Genomic DNA, 13821 nt, shown 5'->3' with positions numbered 1-13821 from the left:
TATATATAGATAGATAGATAGATAGAGAGAGAGAGAGAACTGTTAACCATGTAAAGAATGCTTTTTATGAGTGTACAGCAGTTGTCCTGAATGAGAAGTGTCAGGCTCCTGTGTCACACTGCACCATTTACTTTCTCTTTCGCACGGATTCAGCTCATCACCAAATTTCTACTGCCTTCATGGAAATAATTAGTTCTAATAGCAGAGGGAAAACAAATCTTTAAAAGACTCTCAGCTTTCCACAGTGTGAGTTTGATACTCCTAACCTAAAAGGTAAATAATGTTGGAAAAGAATGGATGCGTTACTTAAAACATTACATACTAAATACATAATTCCACTGCATTTTCATTGGCACCATCCAAACAATTCTTGGTTAAATAAGGTAATTTAAACAGGAGGTATTTCTGAATGATGATGCTCTATGAGGGCTTTAACATGTAATGTGAAGATTTGTTACAGATGTATGAGGTCCTAATTCAAATTTGCAGATTAAAAATGATCACACACATTGAATATAATGATCGATATTAGTTTATGACCATCTACGTGGACACATCTTGTGCCAAAGTTCATGCATTTATAGTTAAATTAATGCAAAAATGCTAAATTGGGGGAAAAAGAAAAAATTTGAATGAGTAGTTCCAGGGGCCTATTCCAGACCATCAGCTTTGCAATTCAAAACCATTTACAGACAAAGCTTTATGCTGATAACTATATCAAGGCTGTTGTATATGCTGGTCAAGGACACTATAGTGCAGAATATAAATTATATGCTGTCCTAACATTGACTTTGAAAGTAAAAACGATCACAAATGTTTCAAACACAACTAAAAGAAAATTATTTCTGTTCAGCAATCATTTTATTGAACCACTGTTTTTCCGTTTTCTGTAAAATACCAACTTACCATCACAAACAGAACAGTAAATAGACATTAACAACCAAGATCACTACATGATGAACATGAACAAAACTACTGCAACATCGCAGTTATACAGTATTTGCCAAAGAGCTCTCCTTCATGTATCAGCATCCTTCCCATTCAGTATAACAGGATCCAATGCAGAGTTCAGCTTCAGCGTCTTTGGCTAGGTAACATAACAGACTGGACAGAACCATGAATGAAATTAAAAACTACAACAAAAAAATAAAATAAGAATAATTTAGTTAACTTAATATCACTATGTGCTTTAGGATGACCTCTTTCTGTACAGTGATGCAATATTAACACTTGGCTCTAAACCATACACGTGTACCATATTAATATCTCACAGAGCAGTTAAATTAAAAAAAGTGTCAGTCAGGCTGTGGGATAAACGTAAAATCAAAATTGTTACATCTAGTAGAATGTATATATCCAAATAAAAATATAAAAAAAATCTTTCCCCCCCTCTTTAAAGTCTTTGGATTCTGACGAAGAACCTGCATCCTACTGTATCCTCAGGCAAACAACAGGTCTCGCAACAGGTTTTATTTTCTCCAACTTTAATTGCAGGTCCAAAAGTCTCTTTGTGCAAGTTATACTGGGCTTTATTTGGAGGGTTGTCCCAGCAGGTAGACAATGAACTCATAGGTGGAGAGCACAATAGCGGTGTTGGGAATTTGCCTAATGAGCTGTGGAATGAGTCCTCTATAAAAAGCAGCATAGCCCTCCTCCACTGCCACTAGGCGGGCCGTTTGGAAAAAGTATTTATATTTGCTGCCTTCTTCTCTCAGCCTTGTCCGAATGACCTCTGAGGGGAGACAAGAAAAAGACAGTGTCAGATCACAGCAGAAAAGCACTGATGCATTACAACAACAAAAATTGCTGAATGTAGGAAGTGTGATAAGAGACAGTACAGTAACAAAGCACAAGGGTCACTTGCAAGTCAGCATACTAAGCACCATATATTCCACATTGTTGAAATGACCCTTATGCTGTATAAAAAAAATATGCCCATTTTTTCAGTGCTTGTTAGCTGTGCGATTCTTTTACAGACAGAAATTTAGGAGAGTCCCATACCATGTGGATATGCTATGCAGGAGGCACAGCCTTTGGCAAAAGCAGCTGCTAACATAAGGCTCAGGAAGTCCGAGGCTCTTTTTTCTCCGTCGCTGTTGGCAGACATGAGTTGACTCTCTGCTAGGCGCTTCTTCAGAGTCTCGTAGATGAGGAAGCAGATCATGGTCTCAGATATTCCAGCATACGACGCAGTGAGGCCCCGGTAAAAGCCCCGTACACCTTCGGTCCTGTATACATAGCGTGCACACTGCAATGCGTTCATCTTCTTCTCTCCTCGCATCCTGAAAGAAAAGCAGTTCATTAGGAAATTCACTACAGAACCATTTTAAACTAGATTAAGAACCTATAATGGAGGTTTGGACTGTGTGATGCAGCTAACTGTGAAATGGGCTGCAGTTCCCGAATGATTTATAGTATTCAAGTTGACTAGATTAGGTGTAGCAGAGGGGGAAATTTTGCCTTGTTGGTTTTTTTTTTTTTCCCTGATTGTACATTAGTTTTGCAACGTTTAGGAGGCGTAGAGTAGGTAAGCCTTTTCATTACAGGACTATATTTAGAACATTTATTTTAAAAAAAAATTTTTTTTAAAAAGATACTTTTCTCTTGTGACCCGCAAGGCTGCACTAGTCCATGCAGGCATAAATATATCTCGAGCTATTTAAGCTGGCACAGTGAGATGGATATTTATACTGCAGGCCTTCAAGGTCACATGCTCATTACTGCGACAGTGAAATAACAGCAGGATCCTGTTTAATGACTTCTATACACCCTCGAAAAGTGCACGTAACACATGCACGGATTAAAGTGCCAAGCAGTATAATGGGTACAGCCTGTCCTACAAATGTCTGGTGAAGAATTGGTGAAAATCAACCTACTTCTTTTCAAGCTGCATTCTAGTTTTGACCATCCAGATGGGGTTCATCAAGGAGTTTGTTACAAACGCTGGGGGGGGAAAAAAAAAAAAAAAAAAAAAAAAAAAAAAAAAAAAAAAAAGGATGTTAACCTTAAACACACAATGACAGTTTTTTCAAACACTTTTACCTGTACGCTTTAATGGTGTTTAATAAAATGAGAGTTTATTAAAAGACAAAAAATACTGTCTGAAATCTGCTGCATATTTTGCTGTATTTTTCGTTACTTTAAAACATGTGCAACCTTGTATACCTTAAATCTCATGCAATTAACGTTAATCTGCACATGGGTTTAAAACTGCAAATAGGAGAATATCCAGAGATCAGATTATATTCGGTTAAACACAATGGCGACACCTAGTGATTAACCAATGAACTTTCATAATAACAGGCAAACTATCGCTGCTAATAATTCATAGACGTGGCGGCTATAGTTTGGTCCCCCTTAAGTGTACCAACTCCGAGTGTCTCACCTGCAAACCCGGCTGAAGACATGTGCACTGCTCCACTGTTGGGCACAAAGATGCCATTGAAGGTGTCTTTTGACTTGGAGTAGGCTGCAAAATATATTGCCCTGAAAAACATAGTGGGGGGAACAAAAAACACATTTCAGATAAAGCAAGGGGAACACAACATCCGTGCACTCTTACAGCCCGCATAGCTAAAGAGCTCTTTCATTATAAGAAGAAAGGCTGCTGAACGCCTGCCAAGTTTATTCACACAGACTTCAATGTCTGCAGTGTTCAGAACTGGTTGTTTTCTTTCCTGCACTTCAAAAACAAGCTGAGATGGATTGCTGCTACTGGAGGAACAAGCAGCTGGAGATTTCATCCTCTATTCACAATTATCACTGAGGTTCTGTGGTTTGGTTATCAATAGAGCAAAAAATAAATAAATACCCTCAGTATCCGAGTGTTTGTTTATTTACCCATGTTTCATATTAGCAAGAAGTTCCAAGTTTGCACTATTAATAGTTAATACACATGTCCTTAACTGACAGCTTTGCAGCAAAAAAATGCCTTCCTGCAATTACATTTTATTTATTTATCTTCAAATGAAAAAAATAATTCATGTTAAACATTACTTGCTAGTGTACACACTTAATTCTCAGATTGTCCTGTTACTTATATATAGCTCTATAAATGAATTAGAACAAAGCCATTTAACACTACAGGACAAGAAGCTTATACTGCACTACGTTCAGTTAGTTAGAACTGGATTTACTTTTTACCTTGATGGTGCAACTCCAACTAGATTTGGACCCAGTCCTCGGAACAGCGAACTTGGTCCTTCTTTTTCCAAAATTGACCTGGTCGAGCAAAAAAAAACAAAAAACAAAAACAAGGACATACTTAAGAAAACTAAGAGCACACAACCCCGGTTCAGTGAGATCCGATGACACGGACAGGTCAATGTTTGGAATTTAGTGAATGTAATTGCAGATTATTCATGGTTTGGTAGAAACAGTACTACTTGGCACTCAGCACTTTTTCATTGCAAACTCATTTCATGGTTGATCCCATTGTCAGTAAAAGTTAATCATCTAGTCCTTGAGTAAACATGAACTCGGTCATCCTTGTTCAATACGTAATCATTGTAGATCTAAATCTTTACAGGCCACCATATGCATGTGTCCACACCATGCCTTGTATTAATCCAAGTTAATAGCTTGAAATTCAATATTGCTGAGGGCAGTGTAATGAGGCAGGATGTTTGAATGGTGCTTCTTGGAAAACCTCTATTTAATTACATTGAGAAGTTAATGGCTGAACGAGAACAGGAAACGTTTTAACGTGGCCAGGTTCAAAACCCCCACCCCATGCACACCATGGTTCACAACTCTCAACACTCCAACTCCAAATGCATCTGGTCCAGCACCCTGTAAGTACATCAGATGTACTGGGAGCAACAAAACCTCTAAACTCTGAATGGCCTCCAAGAATAGGATTACTAATCCATATTATAGCGTACGGATGAGAAACTGACAGAAAAACAAGAATGTTAGCATTTTAGTAAACAAACCCTGTAAGTAAACTACTCATCTGGCTGAACAATGAAATCTTGACAAAGCCCATTACAAATACCTCACACCCGATGTTCCCCATGAATCACATTTTACCCAGAACACTATCAAACTTAAACAGGGAACAAAACACAAGGAAGCCAAATTCATCATCTAATAACACAGCCTGTTTCCTGGAATTGGAAGACCACAAAAAAAAAAAAAAAAAAAAAAAAAAATACTCATCATAGTCTTATCCTCATTTAAAAAAATAAATAAAATAAAACATAAGGCACAACTAGATAAGGCACAACACGCAGGAAAGGAAATCAGACGTCCTGAACTCAGGCAGAAGAAGCCTGTGCTGGCTAGGAGTAATATGATCCACAGCAGAGATACCATGTGACTGCACAGTTTTCTCAGAGCATTCACCAGGCCTCCTCGTGTGCAATGGCTGACCTCCCAGAAAAGGACACAGACGCACACTATCTAGTCCCTCGTCAGCTTTTATAGAACACTGCGACAATCTGGTAGCAAAGTACTCGAGGTTACACTTGAGTGCTGTTTGTTGAACTGATCACTGACCTCTTACATAACAGAGCAGCCATATAAAAGCTGCTATACAAATTAAAAAGTCTTTCTTCTTCTTCTTTTTTTTTTTAAACCAATAGAGTATGCTCTAATATAATGCACATGTTAATGTATTGTTTTCGTGAGCTAACTGAAGGTCACTATTTGAAGACTGCAGAAAGCTGCTCTGGGGTCCTTCAGTAATTCCTTTAATCTTTTATTGCACGGTTGAATGCTTGGATTGTAATTCTGTTGATGGTGCAAAATAAATAACAATGTACAGATCTCTCTGACAAATGTAGGCAGTATATCAACTACACAGCTAATTCTACAGGGTGTCCAAAAATCAGGAAACCTAAAATTACATATACATATACATTTTGTATTTATTATTTACAACATATGCTTCAAATGTTCACCCTTATGTGCTATGCACGTTCTCAGCCACTGCCTCATGTCTCTGCAGCTTTTGCTCAACATATTCCCATTTGACTTTTTGGACAACCTGTATATGAATGCAAAGCCACATCCATGTTGACGACTGTTGTAGTGTTAAAAAGCTCCAGCTTACCGTAGGACCTGCAGGAGGCTAGGCGTTACTGGTCCTGGTCTAATAACACCAGCTCCGTTGACAGTACCAAGCTGCACCTGAAACACCGGTCTGAACGTGAAACCTGATGATTGTAGCCTCGTCTTCAACACCTCTAGTGGGCAGGTCACGATGGCACCCACTGTACCACCACATCTGCAAAATATACAAAAAGGACACGTTTAACACGTCACTTAAAAATAAATAAATACACAGTTTACACCATCATGATAAGGAAATAAATAGTTATTGGTTATAAGACCAATAAACAATGCTTTCTTCTTATTACTACTGAAGAAGGTAAGATGAATGAATTAATTGCCTCATGATAATTGCCTGATGCCTCAAAAGTATGTCGCAAACAACTGTGGTTTGGCAGCCAGTCCACATTCTGGCACACGTTAAAAAACACTGCTGTTTAGAGAGTTACACAGGTCAGGGTGAACAAACTGAACCCTTGCAAAATGACAAAAAAAAAATGACGCAGGTAGTATCGATCATGCGCCTGCTGATCAAAACTGACAAAATGATCTGCAGGCAATTTTATCATACACAAACAATAACAGCCTCGTCTAACCAAAATTAAAAGTAGAACCTTAGCAGGTAGAAAACAACTGAATGTAAAACTGAAAGGGAATGAAGAAAAATTTAGTTTACACAAACAAGCTACATGATTTTCAATATGTTTGCATCATCTTATCGGGGCACAGTTCACATGACTGACGTACAACTTTATGGATTAAATGAACTTTAGCTTAAATATAAAGGCATCATACGATAGCCATCTACAACACTGATAGGGAGTGTACGCTGTTTTGAGCTATTCAAAGGCTCTAAATTGGCTGTATTATGTACTGTATTTACAACACAATTAAATGCAACTGGATCATCCCAACTTGCTGCATTTAAAAACCATACATGCTTCTGGGATCCATCGGGTCAAGAAATGTTACGAGGAATCCAGAAAGTGACATGACCAATACGACCTAATTAAAATCAAATCAATTTGTCACAACACAAAGCTTACACCATGTTTCTACAGATAAGATACTGTATGTATAGGAGATGCATCAATGATATTACACACACACACACACACACACACACCGATATACAAAACAATACCCTTAATCACAGACATTTAAGCCATCATGAACTTGTCACAGATTTGTACTGGACTTATGAAGGACTGATTAAACAAATCTGTCTGAGAGGAACAAATTATTTCAGGCACAAGACAAGATTAAAGGCTTATTATTAACTATGAAGAAACGCAAAGCTACACATTCGATCCAACAGATAAGTGCAGTAGCAATAACCCATTAGGCTATGCCCTAATAAAACCAAATGCTTTAAAATAGCTTTCTGGCACAGCCAGAAGAGGCACGTCAGGGCACACACACACTTGTATAACACACAGAGCAGATTTTAGCCTCAGGACAACCAGCACACAGCGCCATGTATGCAAATATATTAAGACACACAAAAAAAAGTCACGAAGGTGGTTACATAATTCACCTAAATGCCACTGATGCATTAGTTGTGCTCCTTTTTAATAGTTTCATAGAGCAGCATTACAAACACCCACCGGGACACGTCAACACAGTATCCAAAAACTTAGAGTGATAAAAGAAAATTTGGTTCAAATCATCATCATCATCATCTCTAATCTCACAATATGCCACCATAAACAACCATATATTCAGTTAATGAGGAACTACTTAAGACATAAAATGATGTCCAATATCCATGTCTAAATATGCCAATTGCTTGGCATAAACATTGCTTACATTTAATATACATTACAGATACAGTAATGCAATCATGTAAGATTGATCACAAATGATTCGATCTCCACTTCCTCTCACTTTAAAAACTTCAGACTTATACAGCAGATGCAAGAAGAACTGGTTGAAAAACAGAGATTGAAGAGTTCTCATGCAAATTTCCTTACAAAATTACAACCAAATGAGGAACAGTTAAAACAAAAACATTCCAGCTGAAAGAGCTGACGTAAGGCCTGGTAGCCGTGGTTACCGATCCTGTTTTTGCCAGGCAGCTCCACGGGGATTGACCTGGGATCAGCAGAGTGTTTCATACCCAGAGATTATATATCTACTGAATCAATACCAGTGAAGACTTTGGGACAGAAGAGAAAGTATGATGAAAGAGTGAATGCAACCTGTTTACCACTGTAAAGCCATGAAGGAAAACAGAAATGATGGCAAAGTAATGTTAAACACAGCATAAAAATATACACACAGGTATACAACAGCTTGGTCTAAAGAACAATTAAGATGTTATATTATACACAAACATACATGCATATATTTTATATATACACACACATGACAACTGAGGTATACCAGTGTGTACATTTTACACTCACACGCTCTCTCATTCATATTCATATATATATATATATATATATATATATATATATATATATATATATATATATATATATATATATGGAAGTGAATAAACAGTATATATATTTATTTATATATACAGAGTTTACATATATTAAAAATGGAGTATACAGTAAAGACAGATGAGGCAGGACAGCTACATGCATCTCTACATATTAATAACCTCACTAGCTACCTCTATACTGTACAGGTTCACCTACATTGTACAATCTTCCCAACTGACTTTAATTCCTGATTAAATCACATCTATTTAACGACAATGTCATTTCTTTCCATAGCACGAATATCAGGAACATCTTCAGCTTGTGACTCGACATGCTAACCCGGACATGGTGTGAGAGTATCTTAGCCAGCGACAGCTGTGAGCTAGCGCGCTTTAACTGGCGACCTGAAACCTCAATGTCATTTGCCATTTCGCTTGCTGTGGAACAACGAAACGTTTGAAATATTATTACAATATCCATATTAGCAAAATGACACGGCATATTTCCACTGGTTAGTTAACCACATTCAATAAAGTTTCTCCGAGTCCACTTGAGAGCACCTGCTCAGCCCGACACCGCCAGCTAGCCGAAAAGTAACACACCATACATACCACTTTAAACGACAGAAAAGCAGAAAAAAAGATTAACTCACCCCCCGGCGAAGAGATGTAATGACGTGTCTTTCTGCGCCATTTCAAATTGTCATCATACACCTCGAAGTTTTTAAACGTTAATCTAGAAAAGAAAAGAAAAGAAAAGAAAAGAAAAGAAAAAAACAGACGACAGACGAGTCTCTAAACCAGCCACAACCAGCCGGGCCGGCTACTTTATAGTGCTCGAGCGCTACGCGCAGAATCTGGTTGGGTGTTAGGCTGCGTCTCAAACGGCAGTCTACACAATATCGAGTGCGCTATATAAGCCATTATTTCCTCATATAAGTAGTGTGCCTAAGTAGGGCGGTAAGACAGAATTTTTGAACTCGACGTTGTGACGTCAGGGAGGCTGGGTCGCTCGTGATCAGCTCATACAAATAGAAAGCCGTTGATTTGAATGGGCGAGGCGGGGGTGTTGTTCATGACGCGACCAGAGAAATCCAGTCTGACGACTGTGGTCTGTATATTTGTCCTGACATTTCGAATAAACGAGGAACTGTACCGTGTAGTGTCATGTGCTGCAGCTACGAAATACCTTCTATGGTTAAGTTTTGCAATCTTATAGTAGTGGAAACTCCAACGGAACCCCCCCCACCACCTCTTTTTATTATTATATTTTTATATTTTTACATATACATATTACATATCATATATTACACATAATATATGTATTACATATTACACATTTCACATATTGTCAGTGTCCATCCATCCATTTTCTGTACCTCTTATCCTACACAGGGTCACGGGGGGAGACTGGAGCCTACCCAAGGGAACTCTGGGTACAAGTCGTGGGACACCCTGGACATGGTGCCAACCCATTGCAAAGCACAATCACACACACCGTCACACACCTATTCACACACTATGGACAATTTGGAAATGCCAGTCAGCCTAAGGCACATGTCTTTAGACTGGAGGAGGAAACCAGAGAACCCGGAGGAAACCCCGAAGCACACGGAGAACAAGCAATCTCTGCACATACAGGGCAGAGGCAGGATTCGAAGCCCCAACCCTGGAGGTACATATTGTCAATGTATTTATTTTATTTAATAGTACTAGATATTATAGTAGAGATGTTCCTTTAGTTGAGATTGTTTTTGCTTGTTTGTTTTTTTAACCATTTTTTGTACTAAGTAAGTACTAAGGTTGCTTTTACCTATATTTGGATATTTCTTTCATGCTCATTTTAACTATTCAAACTACCATAGAAGATCCACTAAACTGGAAATTCCTGCCTGGTCTCTAGTGCATGTGATAAGACAAGTGTGTAATACCATCAGCAGTAATTAAGGCATGCAGAGTTGGACGGAGAGTGAAGGGTCAAGAAAGCAGCCTATAGGGAAAGGGGGTGTGAGCCAGAGGGAGGGATGAAACCTGAGATAAATAACTTTCCACATTCAAGAACCATGAACTGATGGGTATGTTAGTCTGAAATGTGCAAGCTTGCCAAAATGTGTTATAAGGGACAGCCTTTCAATGTTTAAGATACCCCCCGGGTTTAAACAGTAGAATGTGCTGGAGATAATACGCATTATTTCATTCAGCATTTGTGATTTTAAATAAAATAAAATATTTTTATGATTTCTTTCGCATTGTATTTTTGTTACACAATACCTACTGACTAACAAGTGAATGATGAACAAGTTGGGTAAAACAGAGACAACATGCATGACAAAACAATTCACATGATATTCATATGACATGTGTTTGGATCATAATTTGGAAAATTTCCATTATACTCATGGATATAATGGATATTATACGGATATTATAATGGATATGGTCTCATGTATATAAATCTTACTAGAAAATGTAGTCTGTCTAATTCCTGGTTAATGCTTTCAACAATTCTGTTATTTGTCCAATATTCCCAAACAAATACCAGACAACAGACTTATAATAATTATCTTTCTAATACAGTAATGACAAGATAGACATAATCTTTTGTATTCTAAAATTCTCTTGAAGCGTATAAAATAAATTGAAGCGTTTATGTGGTGAATGAAGTCTTGACAGGTTATAATCAGTGAGCTTCCATGTTCCACCTGCTGCATTTGGCTCAAAGAAAAGCAATTGAACTCCAAGTTTTAAAAAAAACAAACAAACAGTACATAGTTGCTCAATAACTTTTGCACGCGAACCGGAATGCTTATTGTCCCTCAAATGACAACGTTTGACTGATGGATGCATTTCATGAGATCATGCCAGGTGATAATAGGTGTGTTAAATGTAATAATAATAATAATAATACACAGGATAAGCAGAGCCAGCCATTACATGTTGACAAGATTTTCAACATATATTATACTACGCCTCATAATCCTGCTGACGTTGTCATTAATGCAGTATATATGTTTTTTTTCTCCTAAATGAATTAGAATTGGCAAAACCTCTTAACTGCATGAGGTCATGAAGTGTGATAAGGCTGTGGCTGACAGAGAATGATCTGAAATTGAGCTTTATTTGAATTTGTAACTGCTGGTGAACTTCACTTAGTTTGTCCAAAAACAAACAGAGTTCCAATTACAACCAGATATCAGAAAATAAAATTTGAATTGAACTAAAATCTCATGTTGGAAAAATTCTTATCATAGACAGTGCATGTGTTTTGTTTTTCATGTGCAATTTCTAATTTATTTTCACATATTAAATTTTCACACGACCACATACAAGGGCTGGTCAAATTATTATTTTTTTTGTTGTTGCATTTTTTAAATTTGCATTGTTTATTGCAAATAGGCCTCACAAAAGTGTATCAGATTTTAGTTACCAGTAGAAGGGGCTATTGACAACAATGTACATTTTTACTTTTGCAACTACACATTTAATGTACTGCTTCTCTAAATTATGTCACACATTTAAATTTTCATTTGACTCACCCGTGTATTGATGTTACATTGTATACTCTTTTTTTCTACAGTTTCCCTGTGAAATGGATGTGATTTTTCCATAAGGAAAATAAAATTATTTCAAATAAAAAAATTCTAAATCAATTTTTTTACTCTGGCACTCACACCTCTACTCTGCGCACTTTGATTCTTCTGGAACTCAATTAACGGATCTGTGGTAGCACTACTTGTATTGTTCTCTGTTTGATATATCGCTTTGCTTGTATTTTCTCATTTGTAAGTCGCTTTGGATAAAAACATCTGCTAAATGAATAAATGTAATGTAATGTAATGTAAATAAATCCTTCTGTCACACTAATGATTTATTTGGTAAGTATAGCACTATATAACATAGATAACACAGACCCAGCCAGTCACTGTGTTTGTGATAATGATCATCAGAGTCTTATCTTTAGCTGCAATTAGGCAGTGAAGCATCAGTTGTTATTGCACCTTTGGAATGAAGTTTGTAAGAGGTGAGAGACTGAAGGCTGTTTCTCAGATACCATGAATCACTGGCTCTACATTGTGATTCAAGTCTGTATTTATAATCCCTTGTCACCCCTCTGATAGCCTCTTCACTAGGCCCTTCAGGCTCTTTTGTATATCTTAAGGTGTTCAGATTTGAAGGCATCAGGATACTCATTAACTAGACACCTAAGTACTTCTGCCTTAAACACATTCCACTCCATACATTTAAGGCTGTCTCAGACAATCACTGCACTTTTTTTGCATGAGTGTTGCTGCCTATGGTATACTGGCTTGCAAAGATGTCCAGCATCTTCTGACATTTGTAGAAATTTCACATGTAACTCAGAGCATATGCCTAATGAGTGTTCCAGGTGAAAATACTTTCTGTGCAGTAGAACCATATGAAGCATTTTTGCACGATTATTCAGCTGTTTATATTATATCCTGTCATTAAGATCAGAACCTAATAAGTCATTTGTTTTATTATTCATTTGAAAAATATCTTAATTATAATGAATATGGCAGTGATATGACTGAACTGGCAAATCAGACTTTGGAACTGAACATTAAATTAATGGTTAATTTCAATTAGTCCCTGTAGTGCCTTTTTCATTTCTAGACACTACATATTAACATAGTACATTTGTGATAATAACTAAAGAAACTACTACTAAAGTAAGAAATACTAAATCTAGCTTGTTTTAAAGTAAATAAATGTAGTAAATTTAATTACTAATTCTATTGAATGTGGGTAAATTTAGTGAAAGTGCTAGTTTAGGCCCTGTCTGTTCTAGATTTCTAATACTATCTATATTTTCCTGATAAGTACTAAAGAAAGATATATGTGGGTGGCATGGTGATGCAGCAGATAGAGTTGCTGCCTCATAACTCCTGGGTCCCTGAGATCTTGTTACTGTCTGTCTGGAGTTTCTGTGCGTGTTCTCCCTGTTCTTAGTGGTTAGCACGTTTGATTCATACCTCCAGGGTTCTGGGTTCGAATTTCACCTCTGCCCTGTGTCTGTGGAGTTTGCATGTTCTCCCCGGGAGTTGTCTGAGCCAAGAATTTGCCTCAGACCTCAGATGTTACATGACATCAGTTATCATAGCAACAATCATAACAGCAAGCACAGACTTACACCACACTGCTTCTGTGATCCTGTCAGGTTCATTTTGTCTGTGGATGCTGTAATTTAATAATAATAATAATAATAATAATAATAATAATAATAATAATAATAATAATAATAATAATAATAATAATGACAGGTCAGTTTTGAAAAACAAATATTCTTATATTATGAATAAACAAGTTAGTAA

General features: G+C 37.1%; 1 protein-coding gene across 1 annotated transcript; it reads right to left on the bottom strand.

The window, feature by feature from the left end:
- Window positions 1-1012: 1012 nt before the first annotated feature.
- Window positions 1013-9313, bottom strand: slc25a33 (solute carrier family 25 member 33). The gene is made up of 7 exons (XM_017487290.3): window positions 9142-9313; window positions 6056-6229; window positions 4144-4221; window positions 3386-3486; window positions 2877-2943; window positions 2002-2282; window positions 1013-1732 (listed from the first exon to the last, which is right to left on the bottom strand). Exons 1-7 carry the CDS (start codon window positions 9180-9182, stop codon window positions 1530-1532), a joined length of 945 nt encoding a protein of 314 aa, XP_017342779.1. The 5' UTR covers window positions 9183-9313; the 3' UTR covers window positions 1013-1529.
- Window positions 9314-13821: the final 4508 nt, after the last annotated feature.

Source organism: Ictalurus punctatus, chromosome 15 (genome assembly GCF_001660625.3).
Source record: "Ictalurus punctatus breed USDA103 chromosome 15, Coco_2.0, whole genome shotgun sequence".
Taxonomy (NCBI): domain Eukaryota; kingdom Metazoa; phylum Chordata; class Actinopteri; order Siluriformes; family Ictaluridae; genus Ictalurus; species Ictalurus punctatus.
Note: the sequence above shows the minus strand (reverse complement) of the source record. Positions and strands in the feature narration are given on the sequence as shown.